Genomic DNA, 18,783 nt, shown 5'->3' with positions numbered 1-18,783 from the left:
TTTCAGTCAAACATTCTGCAATATCTAATATCTGTAAAATATCACTGTCAGTGAACAGGTGATCTACTCACTTATGTTACCCATATCTGGACAAATACCATGGAAAAGTTTGATGAGGTCTAAGTGACAGCCCTTGACATCTTCAAGGCCTTTGACTGGGTCTGGCACAAAAGCATATAAAGTAAACTCCCATTATTTGGTCTGTTCCCTGACTTTTGCAGTTGAACTGCCAACTTTCTGACTGGTGCTAACTTCAGGTGATTGTTATTTATCTTCTAAGGATACAACCAATGCAGGGATACCACAAGGCTCTTCTTTCACCCACCCTGTTCCTTTTATATATAAATTACTTAATCTAGCAGACTACCAACTCAATACATAGTTTTGCTTATGACAGCCCTTCTCTTCCACTTGATAAACCCAGTAAGCAATGCACAAATCATCCATCTATAGAGCCTTAATCACTGCCACCTTAAATATAGATCTCCAAAAATTCATCTGGAGGATTTAGATAATCTTGTCAGTTTTAATGCAAGCAAAACACAATTCTGTCTTATTTCACAAAAACTTATCCTCCAGCCTTACTTTTGACAACACCCAAATCCCCACGTATGATGAGATTTATCTTCTTGGGATAACACTAACATGAAATCTCTCTTGGCAAAAATATCATACAAATATTGCCTCCTCTATCTCCAAAAAATTAGGTTTTTCTTTTTTTTTAAGACATTACTTTAACTCCAAAAAAACTTCTAACTTTATGCAAATCACAAATTTGTCCAACCAGTGAATACTGCTGCTCCCATATCTGGGGGTAGTTCCTCTAAGAGTTTTTGAAGATACTGGACTCCGTATAGAAAAGGACAGTGAGAATGATCAATGACCCTCACTCACCAATACCCTTCACTAACTTTCACTTAGGTGCTCAATTTCCACCGCTTTGCATCTTCTACCACTGTTCACCAGAATTAGCACCAATAACACCACCACTCTCGGTCATATCAAAATATATTGCTCCCACATCTGGAGTGGTACCCCTAAGAACTTCCTAAAGATACTAGACTCTGTATAGATAAGGGCAGTCGGACTGACCAATGACACTCACTCACTAATACATTTCATTAACTTTGACTCAGGAGCTCAGTTTCCACTTCGTACTCCTCTACAAATACTTCTAGTCACTGTTCATCAGAATTAGCACCACCAAAGCCACCACTGTGTCAAATCAGTTCAAACGTGTGCAGCAACTAATCAACATTCCCTCACAGTGCATTTCCAAAGTCACAGAACAAATTTCTCCTCTTCATTCATCCATACCACTGCTGCCTTCTTATTGTTTCCCAAGGAATATAAACCTCAAGATAAAATGAGCAAGTTCCTTCTTGCCCCATCCATGGTACTAGTGATGGATTCCACATTATAAATTTACATATATAATAAACTTAGCCTTGGAAAACAGTGGTATTGGAATTAGTTGATGGCAAAAAAAAAAATCTTAGATTTGCTGATGCCATTGACCTAGTAGAGATAATTAACATCAATTACAAGAATTAACAGTTTCTAAGGCACTTAATGATTATGGATTAAAGATAGGCTTTCGAAAATCAAAACCTGTCTTCAAGCAAATGAAAGGTTTCTAGGAAAATTAAAATGCCTATGAAAGTTTCAGTTAACGATGAAAAATTGGAAGAAATAGAAAGACTCATAGGAAGTGTACATGGCTGGTCTAAACATAATATTAAAGTATGCATTGCTAAAGCAACTGCTGCCCTTCAGAGGTTATAGCCACTTTGGAAGGACAATAAAATACAGCCAACTATAAGACTCTACCTCATCGACACTCTTGTTAGCTCATCTTATTATACTGATGTGAGAGTTGGAAATTGCTAAAAAAAGACAAGAAAAGGCTACTAGTCTTTGAGATGAAGTGCTACTGCTATACACAGCACACATGATGAGGTTAAATGATGTACAAATGATGAGGTTAAAAGGAAAATACACTCCTTGCCAGAATATAAGAAAATATCATCACTAAAATATGTTAAAAATAGCTCTGCTGGCTGGCCCACATGAATAAATCAGATAATTTACATGAAATAGCACTAGGGTGCTTGACTTCTGGTAAAACACAGCAGGGGTGACCTAGAATTACCTGCATAGATAATAGACTGTCAGCACTGTCATCACTATAGTCTACATAGATTGCAGGTGTAAAGAAGAATAGTCTATTTGTTATAATCTGTGATTCCAAAAGGATTTCTTTCTTTGTTTGTTCGTTTTTACAGCTGAAGCAACTAAAGCCACAAAGCCAGCATATTATGTTTCTAAATTGCATGTGTTCTTCTGGCCAGTTTGCATGTTTTGTGGGGCTGAAAAACCCTGCTGCATCCATATGAGATGGTAAAGCACAGAAGGGGTAAGCTAGAATTGCCTGCATAGATAAGACTTTCAGGACTGCCATCTTTATAGTCTACATAGATTACAGGTGAAAAGAAGAAGAATAGTCTGTTTGTTATAGACTATTTGTTATTATCTAAGTTTCCAAAAGGATTTGTTTGCTTGTTTGGTTTTACAGCCGAAGCAACTACAACCATGAAGCCAACATATTATGTTTCTAAATTGCATGATTTATTCTGGATAGTTTGCATGTTCTGTGGGTCGAAAAACTCTGCTGCCTCCATATAAGGCCAGCTAACTCACCTTTAACTGAAAAGTCCTGATAGTTTCCAAGAAGAGAAACAACATCAACACTATATTTGGAGTGAGAGGTAGTTGAAAAAAAAGGTGAAGGTGTCAGCAGCATTGGATTATTTGTATGGGAAGATGGATTATTTGTTCACTGCTATATGCAAATACCTTGACACCCCTTCAATCTTGATCTATGAAACTGATGAAGGGAATTCAGTCTAATTTGTGATCACTAAAGTCCCCAAGGAAAATTACCTCATTGTTTGGTATATGGACTGCAGAAAATGAAGCTTTAAAAGATAGGTCATCAAAGAGATTAGATTTTCAAAATTTGGAGAATGATAGAGACAACAAATGTATCCAATGAGGAAGGGAAATAAATTTTGAAGCAGAGATGAAACTGCACAGATTCATGGTTTGGTATTCTCTGACATGAGATATCAGACCTAATGAATACTATCCATGTGACAGAAGGAACAGTGTAATGTGTAGTTTGGACAGCTGAGATGAATATTAGTTTTTGAGGTTGCTGGATGATGTACCATTAGGAATAACCAATGTGATTTGGATGGGTGTAAGTGGTGGTGTACATAATTTATGATACCATCAACACCATGAATGCTGCTGAAACAGATAAGGAATTTTTAATTTTTTTTAATTGAAAATATATTTTGTGTTGGATTTTTATTACTTAATTTTTTTAGCACTGATTATTATTATTATTTTTGTCTGCCACTGCAATAATTATTTTTAATGATCTTAACAATGCTGGGGTGTCATTTCTTGCACACTACTCCCTCAAGCTCCAACCACAATTTGGTGATATGTGGTCAGGCACATTTGCCTCCAACCACTGTTGGGTGGTCCTCACCTTGTATACAGGGACTGAGTTCTGTTGGAAGCTGCACCACGTACCCTGAAACAAGGTAATTCAGGAGCTATACCACGGGTTCCAGCTTGATGTCTTGATGCACTTTGGCAGAAGTTTTGCAACTTGGGTACCCCTAATACATCACCTCCCATGAAACCACCACAGATCGGGTGATGGCCTCTAGGGGATGACCATCTAGGGCATATACCTGATAATTTTGGCAGTTAAATGACCCTTCAATAGTTCAAAAATTTCTTCAATGAAAAAGATGAAAATTTTCTAATCTGTGAAGAAGATATCACTATCTGTTGTTCATGTACCATCAAGAAGTGCCTTTGATTTTATCACCCTCTGCCACATAAGTTGTGGTGTTAAGAAGTGCCCAGTAGAACAGGGATAGGCTCTCATTCCCACATCATTAGTTAGTACATGTGACATCATTCTCTGTAAAATGTTCATCTCTCGCAACATCACTTTCTGCAATCTCACAGGATTATGGCAAAGGTGTGCCTTCACAGCCCTCACAAGCTGTTGCATCCTATAGCAGCATGGTCGAACTGATTCCAAGTGTTTTTAGTGTGTTGAAAATAACAAGTGGCTGCATTCCAACCTTGAGAAGTGGTATCACAGCTACATGGTTTTCATAATCTCCCCACTGCATGTTAATCCATACAACTAGACAATTCTCAATCCACTGATATGCAAATGCTGGTTGTGCACAGCACAGGGCTGTGAAGAAGTGGTAACAGTATTTATGGCAAGACTGAGTAGATGTAGCTCATCACAATAATAATAAGAGCTAGTGAGAAGCAAGTGATTGCCTCCATATTACTGCTAAGTGGGATTTACTGAAATGGGATATAGTTACACAGAAGGATGAAGACTCCTCATGGGAAGGTCCATTCTCATACTGTCCTTAAAGATAATGCAAAATAACATAATCCAGTTTCAAGCTCTTTCTCCACAGAAATATATCCAAAGCATCATCAAATTCAAGTCCATCCAGGACTGGGTATTTTAACAGTTTTATTTTTCTTCTGGTGGAACACAGATACCTCTGTTATATACTAAAATGAATCTAGAGGCATTTTCTTGATTCTTTGAGGTGCTCGTTTCATTATTTTCCTTATTACAGAATTTTCAAATAGTGGTATTCCTTTTGGGTATATCTTCAGGAGAGAAGCCATATTCATTTTTTTCACTGATTCATTATGGTGAGATTGGAAATAAATTATACTATTTGAGAATGATGTAATTGTGATATACTGGGCAGTATTGGATGTTAATGTCCCCTAAAAGATAAATATATCTTTATTACTGTTAGCTTCTCAGCATAAGGGGTTTCACTTATGCTGAGTTTTTTTAATACATGTTGCTCTGTCGATCTCTTCTTTGCCTCCTGATATCAAACATTTAGTTCTGTCTTAATCTTTTTAGTTGCATTCTTATCCTTCTATCTTTGGCATGCTCAGGATTATGCTGAGTATTCCCAGTTAATGAATTTGGGTGTTTTACATTTTTAATCCTTATTTTATGCTCTTTACTGCTATTCTGCAGTAAAGATAGGAAGAGTAATAACAGGCAGTCTGAGCATGACCGTATTTTGGCACTTGAAACTGCACAAAAGATTCAACATGCAGGGTCTAATATAGCAAATAAGATGTCCTGCTCTTAATGATATTAAAAGTTTCAGGAAAATCATTACATTTTTTAAATGTAATAATATTCCTGAAATTCAGAGTGGTATTCTTCAACAGGAACATCAAGAGGATGCCATTATGGTATTAATTCTCTGAAAAATTTCACTAGGTTTTGAGATGGGAGGTTTGGCATCAACGGTACTTCTTCAACTGCTGTTGCATGGAGGAGTTGCTCTGATTATTTATGGCAAAATGTTTTGGGGATCCTACCACCCTTTCTGAATAAAGAAAGGGAACATTTTCCTGATATGATTTTCACCTGTTAAATGTATAATGAGGAAACTTGGAATATTAGCAAGCCTGTTAAATGTCCCTGCCTTTTGTTCTTGCTATCAGCTGATGTGGAAATGCTTTCTGGACTTAACTAGTGGGACTTGTTAAAGGTCCCTCATCTACTTGAGGATAATTTACTCATACTCAAAAGGAGGATTCAGCCATAGTGCTACATCTCCACCATGGAGCCACACATGTACCCCAATTATTCAGCAAGCAAGAACCACATTGGATGTGGAATGCAAAGTGTTGCTCCAGAAGCCATACAATTACCAGCAGTACTTGAACCCTGTCTCCCAGACCATGGGGATGGAGACTTACCACAATTATGCTGATCCTTGTAGGCAAGCTTACTGGCAGAACTATCAGGGAGTAACCATATTGCCAAAACACCAAAATAGTGCATGCCCCAACAGAATCCAGATTTCAAATGCCCATAAGTTGCACTACATGGTAAACACAAAGTAGCAAGTTACTGGATCCCAATGAATGGGGTCTTGAAAATAAGGGAGGAAATTACTCAAAAGAAGCAAAATAAAATATATGAGAAGAATCGTAAGAAGAATCAAAACAGAAAATACATGTAGAAAGAAAATATTTCTTTCTACAAAAGTATAGTTCTTAAAAGATATCTCTCCCTTGGATATTAAGATAAAAAAGATTATAAAAAAACCATCTCCTTCCTTCTTGGACACCCAGTTTTTTGACTCCCATAGATAACAGATTGTGCACCTACAATACATTATACTATTGGTGAGTCAAGGATATTTTTGTTTTTTTTCTGAAGTTTATTTATATTTAATATTTTAGTTTTAGACAATCCAGAAACCTTGTTCAAGAGAGACCAAACACAGAACTATTTCAAGCTGCCAATAAGAAGGTGGTGATCTCACACATGATTATTATATTCCATCTAAAGAAATCCACAAATACAGAGAGATAATGATTCTTATTTTTAGAGGCACCTGTGGCATAGTATAATTATTAAAAACAACAAGTAAGTCCACAGTAATAACTTTAATTAATAAATAAGGTAGATATATTTCGTACTAAAAATAATAGCACATCTTCAGTGTTACAAACAGATAGGAATAGAATACAAGTAACGAATATTCAGTGGATCACCTATTAAAATACAATGTTGTCACGAGCTAGGAAATGAAAGAAATTAATAAATAATTAATATTTAAGATAATTAGTTTTTTAATGATTACATAAAATAAAACTCTCCCAGATCTTCGAGAGAGGGAGGCAATCATTTCAATTTAAATTCAGTCAGTGTAAAAAAGCTTCACAACTTTCTTTAAAGAGGCGTTCATATTTGAACCTGCATCTATGAAGAAGAATAGCTTTATCCCACTGGATACTATGGGTAGTGGTAATATTGTGTTGTGCTAGACCAGACTTCTGAGGTTTGTTGTAATCAATATAACCTTAGATGTTCTTTAATTCTTTTTTCCACAGAACGGCCAGTTTGTCCAAAGTAAGAAACATCACATTCACAAGGAATTTTGTAAACGCCAGCCAAAGACAGAGATGACAGTTTATCTTTTGTAGAAGGCAATAAGGAAGAAATTTTGTTGATAGGAATATAAGTGGGAATCAATTGGTACTTTTTTAAAATTCTACCTATAGGTTCTGAGATTCCTGGAATGTAGGGGATTGGAACTCTGCGAACTGTTGAAGAAACCTTAGATATTGGAACATAAGATTCAATATACTACTCTGCCAAAACTTCGTTCTTTTCTGAGTCGACCAAAACCAAAACACAACCAACTGCATTTTCCTGGTGTTTATAAAGTTTTGTGCGACTATGGTCAACCTTATTTTGGCCAGACAGATAAATCTGTTTCACTTCATCTTGAGGAACATAGACATGACATCTCTTACAGTAGAACACGAGCGAGCGCCCTTTCCAGTCATGTCCTCTTCTCGGCAAACTCTAACCTTGAAGAACGGCCACACCAAGTTGATTGGGAACGCACTACTAATTTATATATATGCAAGGATGAATTATCTAATAGAAGAATTATTGAATCAAAAGAAATAGTTCTGGACCCTTCACACTTGAACAACAATCTAAGCTACAATTTGCCTGATTCCCATAGCACAGCAATCCAGTACTGGCGCTCTAAAATTAGCTGTCGCACACATTCAACTCATGCCAATGGTAGCATGCAGTCACCTATTCAAATATGACTTACTATTCTACTTCATTTTATTAAGCTGGAAAGTCCATGTTTTTTACCTTGTTATTTTTATAAGTCATGTTTTTTCTTTCTCACTTGAAGAAGTCAGAGCACCGATGAAACTAGTCATGATTTATTAAAGGTTTTTGTTATACTTTCTCGGGTTCTAGTCAGTTAAATTAATTTTATAAATATATATATATATATATATATGTGTGTGTGTGTGTATTGAATAAAGTTGGGGATAAGCTACATCCTTGTCTAATGCCCTGATTTATTTCAATCTCTTCTGTTAATTTATTACCTAACTATATTTTTGTATCTTTATATAAACTTTGTATAGCAGTCACAAATGTAATGGATATCCTTGTTTCTTCATTATATTCCATAGTTTTTTCTGTGTATATTATCAAAAGCTTTCTCGTAATCTATAAAGGTCATATGAGTCTATAAATTAAATTCTCGTCTTTTTTCAATAATTTGTTTTAGCACATAAATATTGTCTATGCATGATCAGCCATGTCTGAAACCATTTTGTTCTTCTGAGAGTAGATTGTTTGCAATGTTTCTAAGTCTTTAATTCAGGATTTTACTGTAAATTTTGTAACCTGTATTTAATAAACTTATTCCTCTGTAAATCAGCAGAGGAGGATTCACTTCCCAATGGTGAAATGTGCGGAAGAATCATCAGAGGAGCAGACCTCTATAAACAACCCAGGCTCAGCTGGCTCTGGCTGTCAGTACCTGGTTAGGGCCCCTACCTAGGGTTACAAGGAAAATTAAAGGATTCAATCCTCTGACAAAGGGAAGCAGCTTTGTCAGTATCAGTAATGACACAAGGTTGAAGTCTCATAATGACGGTAAAGCTTGTGATTGGAAAATTGCCGATGGCAATACATTTATTGTGTACTCTGTAATACTGCGGAGCATAAAGCAAATGGAGAAACTACTGCTCTATTCTCTCCAGAATAACCACCATGGCGAGAAAATCTACATAAATGGCCCCGAGTTCCCGGCGTCCCTTAAATGGGACAGGGGCATGAATCTTTGGGCTCAAAATGGTGCGTTCACTAAAACTAGGAACTTGGAATATCAGAACCCTGTACGAAGCAAGTAAGCTAAGAAATGCTATTCAGGAAATAAAAAGACTTGAAATTGAGATTTTAGGAATGAGTGAAGTTAGGTGGCCATGATCAGGCAAAACTCAAGTTAATGACCTGACAATGTACCACTCTGGAAGAAGTGAAAACAACCATCAAAATGGAGTTGGAATAATATTAAACAAAGATGTCAATAAGTCACTGTTGAGCTTTCATCCCCTTACTCAGATAGGATGATGTTATTAAAACTAAAAGGTCAACCACTAGATATTAATCTTATACACGTCTATGCCCCTACTGCTGACAAGAGTGATACCGAGATCGAAGAATTTTATGACCAATTAAAAGAACTAATGAAAAACACAAAAAAACATGATATTAACATCGTCATGGGTGATTTCAATGCTAAAGTTGGGAAAGGTAGAAGTGGAGATATAGTTAGCAAACATGGACTGGGAACAAGAAATGAGAGAGGAGACCGTCTTATTCAATTCTGCCAAGAAGAGGAGCTAATAGTCACAAACACATGGTTTAAGCTACCATCCCGAAGGCTATATACTTGGCGATCACCACAAGATAATAATACAAATATAGTCAGAAACTAAATTAATTACTTGCTAATTAATCAACGATTTCGAAGTTCCATAAAGAGCACAAAAACCTATCCTAGTGTGGATATTGCTTCTGTTCATAATCTACTGGTGAGTGTTAAAAATTAGACTGAAAGCTAATCTGCTTCAGAAACATCAACAAAAAAGGTTTAATTTAGGAAAGTTAAAAAACCCATAGATAAGAAATAAATTGAGTCAAGATCTGAATCAAGAGATAGCACTCATCAAGAATGATGATGTCATTAGGGTTGATGAATCATGGGACAAATTAAAATCTGTCTTCATAGATAAATGTACCAATACCTTGGGTCCTGATAGAGCAGTAAAAAAAGAAAGATTAACTGGATAACTGACAAAATTCTTTCTCCCATGGATCAACGCAGATCATATAAAAATTGCAGTCCAACAAAATATAAAGAGGTTCAAAAAATTATTAAAGGCAAGATCAAAGAAGCAAATGAAATCTGGATGAATGAAAAATGTAGAGAAATTGAAATTATACAAGAAAAGCATGACAGTTTTAATCTACACAAAAAGCTGAAAGAGACCCCAGGTATATTTAAGAAAAAACAATTATGTATCCTTCGAAACAAAAAGGGAGAAATAATATCAGAAAAAGATGACAAAATACAAGAATGGGTGAAATATGTAGAAGAACTCTTTTCTGATAACAGACAGAACCCAGAAAATACTTATGAACAGATAGACGGTCGATGCATTCTAAGATCAGAGGTAGAATGTGCGCTGAACTCAGCTAAAAATGGTAAAGCCTTAGGCCCTGATAGAATACCAGCAGAAATATTAGATATTTCTGCTGATATAATAATAGTAATTAGAAGGTGACAACATTGCTATATTAGTAAAGCTATTTAATAAGGTCTACGATACAGGCATATTCCCACAAGACTGGTTATAATCAACCTTCATCATGCTACCTAAAAAAGCAAATGCGAAAACTTGTAATGACTATAGAATGATCAGCCTAATGAGTCATGTTCTCAAAATGTTCCCGAAAATAATTCAAAAAAGAATATACAGAAAATGTGAAGATACCATCAGTGATACCCAGTTTGGCTTTAGAAATGGTTTGGGAACAAGAGAGGCTCTTTTCTGTTCTCAAATCTTATTCCAAAAATGTATTGATCAAAACAAGGAAGTATTCATTTGCTTCATTGACTTTGAGAAAGCATTTGATAAAGTCCAACATACTAAAATGATTGCACTATTAAAGAGAATTGGATTAGATGGTAAAGACATCAGGATCATTAAAAACTTATATTGGAACCAAAAGGCATCCGTTCAAGTTGATGACATTATTACAGACCCCCATTAACATTAAACGAGGAGTAAGGCAAGGATGTGTGCTGTCACCTCTTCTTTTTAACATATATTCAGAAGCCATATTTCAAAAAATCTTAAAAGGAAGAGAGGAAGGGATTAATGTAAATAGTGAAATCATCAGTAACATCCGATATGCTGATGACACAGCTCTCCTGGCTGACAATATTCAGGATCTTCAAAATCTTCTGGAACTAGTGAATGAAGAGAGTGAAAAAATGGGATTAAAAATAAATCCATGGTCATAAGTAAGAAACCAATTCTTAATTCATCACTTTCTTTAAATGGGAAACGAATAGAAAGAGTGACAAAGTTTAAATATCTCGGATGCTGGTTAAATGAAGAATGTAATCCAGAAATGGAAATAAAAGTTAGAATTGAAATGGCAAGAAAAAATTTTCTCCTGATGAAATCAACACTGTGTAACCACAACTTAAAATTAGAGATAAGAGTATGCATGGTTAAATGCTATGTATGGTCTATACTGCTGTATGGTGCAGAAACTTGGACCTTGAAGACAACATCAATAAAAAAACTTGAAGCCTTTGAGATGTGGTTATACAGACGAATGTTAAAAATCCCATGGACAGCAAAAACGTCCAATCAGAAAGTACTGGAACAAATGGGGAAATCACGTGAACTTTTAGATACCATAAAAAGAAGGAAAACTGCATATCTGGGTCACTTACTTCATAATGAAAAATATAAAATACTTCAATTGCTTATAAAGGGGAAGATAAATGGAAGAAGAGAACAAGTAAGACGAAAAAAATCTTGGCTGGCAGACATCAGACTGGCATGAGCTCTGAGGGACTGTCTAGAGTGGCTGAGGATCGCTCAAAATTTGCCAAGGTGGTCGCCGACCTCCGATAGGAGATGGCACTCAAAGAAGAATTCCTCTGTAATTTTTGCAACCATCTCTGTCACCTTTCTTAAATATAGATATAACCTCAGCTTTTAACCAATTTGATGGAACCTCACATTTGCTCCAACAGTTATTTATTAATTTTAAGAATCTATGATGTAAATATTCTCTTCCATATTTGCAAAGCTCTGTATTTATACCATCTAATCCAGTTGATTTTTTATGTTTTGATACTTTTTTAGTTCTCCCAATTTTATTGGTTATATATCAGTGTTGATTTCTTCATCATTATTTTCTGTTATTAAATTTGTGTCATAACATAGATTCTTATAAAGTTCTATCCATTGTTTCTCTTGTATTATGTTGATTTGTGCTGCATCTCTTTACTTTCCTTAATATTTTGTAGGCTATATCTTGTCTTAGATGTGTGTCTTCTATTTTATTAATAAATACGTCCCAAGAATCTTGGTGAATTTTCTGCACTGCAATTTCAGCTATATTTCTTTTGTTTCCTTTGTATGTTTTTGAAGGAGGGATATGTATGCCACTTGTTTTTCTTTTATTGCATTTTCTATATCTGTGTTCCAGATTTTTAATATTTTTCTTTTTAGTATTTTATTTTTTCTTTCAAAGTACTTCAGAGGTTGCTTTATGGATTATCTTTATTCAAGTTTTCCATTTTTCTTCTATATCTTCACTGATTTGGGCTTCTTTAGGTAATCTGTTAATCATGATTGATATAGCATTCTAATGCTTTCTTCTTGTAATAGATATACTTTGTATACTTGTTCCATTTCTTTTTTTTTTTCTTATTAAATTCCTTTCTCCATTTTGCTAGTATTTCTATTTTTTTAGAGACTACTAAGTAATGATCTGAAAAAATTTCACTTCCTCTGTAAACATATACATCTCTCACACATGGAGCTAGTAATCTGATTAGTAATGATATAATAAATTATAGATCTTGTTCCTCTACAATTCCAAGCATATGTATTTATATTCTTTTCTTTTCTTTTTTTTCAAAAAAAAAAAATATTGGTTATTTAATGTACAGAAGTCTAATAGTTCTTGACCATTGTTATTCATGCAAATTTCTCCATATTTTCCTAAGACATTTGGGAATGGATTATTTCCAACTTAGCATTAAGATCTCCTGCTATTAATATACAGCCATTTTTATTACATTAACTCTTATTGTAGATCCTCATAAAATCGTTCAGAATCCTCTTTCCTACATTCTTCAGGTAGGAAATCATTTAAAAAAAGTACAATTTTTTAAATGATCAAATTTTAACAGTTAAATTTAAAAATAGAGAATTTACAAATATAAGCTACTATTTAAATATCATAGGAGTATATGTAAATTCTCCATTTTTAAATTTAACTGTTAAAATTTGATCATTTAAAAAACTGTACTTATATCAGACATTCATAACTGTTTATTATTAACTTTCAACTTAATAGTGATTTTTCCTCATGCAGCAGTGACCGAGAGTCAAATAATAAACCCATGCTATGTGACACCTTCTTCTTTGTCCTTGCCATTATCCCATTTCACTTGGGATTAACTCTCCTAATCCATAATCACCAGGATATTCTGTTTAGACAGTCATGATGTCTCTAACTGGGCAGTTTGGAGGATTTTTTTTTTTTTTTTTTTTAATAAGAGGCATTCATGTTAAATGGATCCCCATCCCCCCAGTTCTGTATACATTCCCATTACCTTCTGTGTCATGTGATCTACAGGATGTTTTATGATTTATCCAAACCATCTAAGCCAGTCTCAGTATTTTATTGGCAATATGACTTTGTGGCGACTTCAAAGTTATTGAAGTCACCACAAATGCATTCATTATGTGCTTTATCCAGCATGTTAATGCCTCTGTCCCCCTCAACATTTTCATCTCAGTGGCACATAGCTTGTTTCTTAACCATACTATATGATATGTCACTAATAAATAGTGTTTTTTACAATTCCTTATTAAATTGTCTATGATGAAGTCCATGTAACTAGCAATGAAATATTAGAAGAAGAAAACCATCTATTTTTTTTTTCTTAAATTCTGTGTGTTAAAAACAATGATTTTTACAAGGAGATGCTTACCTTTAACAGCTGGATCTTCTTTACTTCCAGCTTTATCTATAACATCATCAGCTGCCCGCTTCACTGCTTCAAGAGCAGTAGATCGTTTGTCAAGGTCATGAATTACTGATTTATTATCTCCAATCTGCTCTTCAATCTTATCAGGATGAGCAGAAACTGGTTCTGCATTATTCAACTGATCAGCTGTTGAACTGAGTGCATTCAGCATACCATCAAGCTTGTCAGCAAACTATAATAATTATAATAATAAACAATGTCACATGAAGTTAATTTTCATTCTAATTGATTTAATTAAATAAAGTGTAACACTGCTACACAAGTTTCATTGTGTTATATAAATATCTGAAATAAGACTACCAATTGATATGTTTTAACACATCAAAGGTTCATTGCAAAAGAGATGAATACATGTCTATTACTTTAAAATATTTCATAAAAGTGTAAACATAAATAAAAACAAAATTCTTTGAGAGTTAAATATGCACAATGGGCATACATGACATCCTCACAAAATTTCATAAAAATCATTGTTCTACAAAGGTGCTGACAGTATAAAAAACCTAACTAATTAACTAGAAAACTTCTGGGCAGATGACAAACCATTTTTCCAGTTTGTTGTTGCTGCTTTATTTATTTTTTATATTAGCAACACAGACTACAATACTATATCACAATGGTCAAAAAACTTGCATAAAACAAATGCATAACTTTTAAGTTAAAAGTATATAAGAGAGGTATCCAAAAATAACTGGAATTATTTTTTAAAAAAAATTATTAAAGTTTATAATACCATATTCTATTCTCCTTCAAAGTACTCTCCATGTAAGGTAATGTGCTTGTTCCAAGTTTTTTTCCACTGCTAGAAATAGTTGTGGAACTGTTTATGGCCTCCAGCAACTTTTCTTTCACTTTCTTCACATTAACATCAGCATTACTGCCCTTTCATGGTTTTCTTTATTCACCACGTGGAATAAAAAAAGTCACATGGAGAGATCAAGAGAGTTTTTTTTTTTTTTTTTTTTAATCCTCTCTGAGCAAAAGGCACAAATTTAGGGACACATGTTTCATTTGCAAATCTTCTGTTAAAATTCGCTGGCATGAACTCCATTATATCGTCTCTTCAGAAACTTGCTCAACGGTCTTTCAATGATCTTCATTGATTGCCTGGCAAACATTTTTTGATGTTTTCATAATTTCTGCTTGCTGAAGGTCAGCCAGATCGTGGTTGGTCTTCAACTGACATGTCACCATTTTTGGAACAGGAAAACCACTTGTAGACAACACTTCAGCATTTTACTAAAGTGTTGTCCTTAAAGGCTTGCCAAAGCATAACAATAGTTTCAGCTGCAGTTTTACTCAAAATAAACAAAATTTCACATGCACTCTCTGTTCTTGGTGGTCTACCATCACAAAATCACTTAACTTGTTTGTAAGCACTAACAAAAAAGTAGCCAAAACAATGAACCAGCTAACACAGGATGACACTACTTGCCAGACTGGCACAGAAAACTGCACTCACAATGCCTGCTGGCATCATCTGTAACTAGAAAATGTGTGTGTATGTACGCATGCCAAGTTCAGATTCCAGTTATTTTGGGTACCCCCGCCTCCTTACATGAAAAATATATAGTCATGAATAAAGTAAAAAGAATAAATAAAAGACAATTTTTCTTCAAAAGTAATGCATATAAATCTACATAAAAGGTTAGTCCCTTGTAGAAAGTTAAAAACACAGAATTCAGATAGAATCCCTGAGCATGCAAGGTCAAAGGAGATTTTTAACAGAGCTATAATAATGACTGAACTCGATTAAAAACTGAGAGTATGAGAGAGTGATAGAAAGTTTTTTCGCTTGGTAATCAAGTAAATTAGACAAGAAATGACATGTTTGTTTTAATCCTATATTCAAGCATAACTAAACAAAGTTTGTGTGTGAAGCATAATCACAACTAAACAAAGTTTGTGTGTGAAGCATAATCACAACTAAGCTACTTGTATACAGAAGCTGTTGACAGTACAGAGGAGTTGCTCTGCATGTTTCTGGCAGGGTGTTTCGATTATCTCCTGAATGGAGCTTCTTAACAGATTTTAGGATTTTTGTCAACCCTTCTAGACCTTGCAGGTAAAGATTTGTCATATTTTCTGAAAGGACATTCACCTATTGAATGCATAATAATGAAAGATAGCATATTAGCAGATATGCTATATGTGTCTATATTTTCTGAACTTAGTTAGGCAGGAAGTCACGTAGCACATCACCAAGGTTTAGAGTGACCATGTGGCAACTGCCGATGTCTAGTGAAATTATGGATGGATGAATTACTAATACATATTGAATTTTATTCAATAATTCCAATATATTTCATCCAATGTTATGTGGGCATAACGTTGAGTAAAGGAGAGTAAAAAAAGACTCAGGAGAAGAAAAACACAGAATGAAGAGCAAAAAGAATCAAAACAGCTTCCTTCCCCACAAAGAAGTATTTCACAAAGTAACAGCATAAGATAATGCATTCCAGTGAAACATACGTTGTTTACAGAAACTGTCGTCACAGCTCTCCTAAGACTACATGTTTATACTGCTTTTTTCCCCAAAGTTGTGGCAGCTTACAACTTTAGCCATCATGTTGCTATAATGATTTATAGAACTCTCTAGGCTCTTCCCCCAGAGCAAAATGTGAAATAGCTTCTAAAAATATGAGAGGATTTCAGGTGGCAAGGATGATGAGGTTCATGGATTCTGCAATATTCAGGAAGAACTGAAATGAGAGCAACAGGATAAAAATTCAGTGGTAAATATCTGGCATGCTTTTTAGAAATAGACAAGATGTTGGTTAATTTAAATGATGCAAAATAAATACCAGTGTAACATGAGAGAATGAAAGGCAATGCAAAACTGATCAACTCTGGAGCCCACACCTTCAAAACAAATGATAAAAATGCATCAGAACTGAGAGAGCTATTGGTATCCAGGATATGATTATCCTGATTTTTTTTTTTTTTTCATCAAAAATTGAGGGAGGCTTTGAGTAATATCAGTCTGGAATGGTAGGCAGAGGGATCTTTATTGAGATCACCCATTTAAGAATTGAAAGAAAGGAGAAAAAAGTGAGCAGGGTGTAGAATCTTTGGCAAGGGAACAGAATGCATGTCAGCCATCCAGACAAACTGGAATGTTTCCTGCTTTTGGCCCTTCCATAATCAGTTTTTAATACATGATAATTAACTTTCAACTACTTTGGGCTTCAGTAATGAAGAAAAGTAGCATGGAATTCTTTTTTATGAAAGCTGGTTACAATAATGCTCGATTCTTTTCTTCAATAGCTTTGGAAAATTTTTTGCAGAACCACTGGTTGGACACTTAACATTTAAAGTGGAATGGAAAATGAATACTTCCATACATATAAGATTGGTTTCAAAAATGCATTTAGTTCAAAGATTTGTATCAGAAGACCAGTGACAATAATCCATCCAAGGAAATGATGCACAGATGAAAACTGGTGTGCAAGTGTTGCTTAATGTAAGAAGAAATCAAACTAGGTTATGTTATGAATTGCTTAGAAGAAAACATGTACACTATAGTTTAAAAGATCACTGGTGAAGAATAGATCAATAATATTTGAAGAGTAGTCAGGCTTATCTGATATTCTGATAGGAAATGCCTCAATCTTTCTCTCTCTTTCTGCATACTAGATCAGTGAAATGGGAAAAGAAAGAAAACACTGCCAGAGAAGATGACTCCACATTAGGAAAGATGCAATGGAAAAAGCATTTAAAGATAAAAATGAACAATAATTAGAATTATTGGTGTTATTAGAATATATGATAAAAACAAGAATTAAATGAGGCAAATATATTTTCAGAAAAAATATATCAAAATTGAAGCAATTTTAAGTTGGACACTGACTCCAGATTTCATAACTACACAAATGTCACCTTTGAGAAGAAAATAGTTAGGGTGTGTAACTGAAAAAGTGAAATGAGTAATGACACAAGACACAAAGTTAAGTCTATTGGGAAAAGTAGATGTAGTATGGAAGAATAGAGATACAAATGAACACGACTGTAATTTGAAATGAGGCTGCATAGATTTGTGAATTGGATCTGGAATATTTTGGAATATTTAAGTTTTCATATGTAATATCTCTCTTTGCTTGGCTTTTCATGGTTGTTGTTTAAGGTAAGAAAATTAGGGAGAGAGGTGGGCATGTGATGAATTCTCTATTAAGACATATAAGTGAATTCACACCAACTCATACTGAGATCAAGTCTGATGCTGCAGTAGCATTTCAATGCATCTTGTATTTTCAATGCACAGGTAACATCTGGCCTGCTGTGTGCACAAGACTTGTCAACATGGTTGTTTTCTAGGGGATCCAGAAGAAAGGGACTAATATAGAGAGAGTAGTTTATGCAATGCTCCTTATAACGATAGACTGAAAGTTTGTAGAACATAGAAGCTGGTTGATAGGTGGAATTGAGGGGGTAATAAAGAAACATTTAAGCTAAAAGGATTTTATACGACTCAATGAGAAAGAAATATTTCAGTACTTGGCTAAAAGAGATAAAAAAAAAAAGAGGTCATGGATGGAAATTAAGTGTGTGCTTAAAAAGTGTGTTGAAGATTAGATTTTTGCATGGAGAAGTGTAAATAAGTGTAATGTGTTTGCCAGAACTGTTATGAGCTTTTTCAGTTGATACACTCAAGGTATAAATAAATATTGTGTACAACAGATATTGTGATGAGTCTTCAAACCTGCATGGAGGTTCCTATGCAATAATAATAGAAGCTGGGATTACAAAATCCAAATTCTCTTACTCTAACAGCACACTGGCCTTAACAGATGAATGGAAGATGATGAAATAATAATTTAAGGAAAGCATTATGTTTTATGCAATTTTGTAACCATGAATAAAAGAAAATAAGGGGTTACCAAGCAGTGTAGAGAAGTACAATGCTAGTTACTCACTGAATAAGCTGAGATATCTGGATTTTCTTCTTCAAATGGCAATCACCTTCTAATTTCTTGTTAAAGTTAATGGC

General features: G+C 34.5%; 1 protein-coding gene across 1 annotated transcript in view; it reads right to left on the bottom strand.

The window, feature by feature from the left end:
- Positions 1 to 18,783, bottom strand: part of shot (dystonin-like protein short stop) — a 1,304,552-nt gene that overhangs the window by 353,580 nt on the left and 932,189 nt on the right. The window contains exon 66 of the mRNA XM_090402172.1: positions 13,740 to 13,968. Coding sequence (XP_090258298.1) covers positions 13,740 to 13,968 — 229 coding nt within the window. The remainder of the gene's footprint in view (positions 1 to 13,739; positions 13,969 to 18,783) is intronic.

This window comes from Typopeltis vanoorti, chromosome 12 (genome assembly GCF_054136105.1).
Source record: "Typopeltis vanoorti isolate ZY-2024b chromosome 12, IOZ_Tvanoo_1.0, whole genome shotgun sequence".
In the NCBI taxonomy this organism is placed as follows: Eukaryota; Metazoa; Arthropoda; class Arachnida; order Uropygi; family Thelyphonidae; genus Typopeltis; species Typopeltis vanoorti.
The sequence above is the reverse complement of the archived record's forward strand: the minus strand, read 5'-3'. Positions and strand labels throughout refer to the sequence as shown.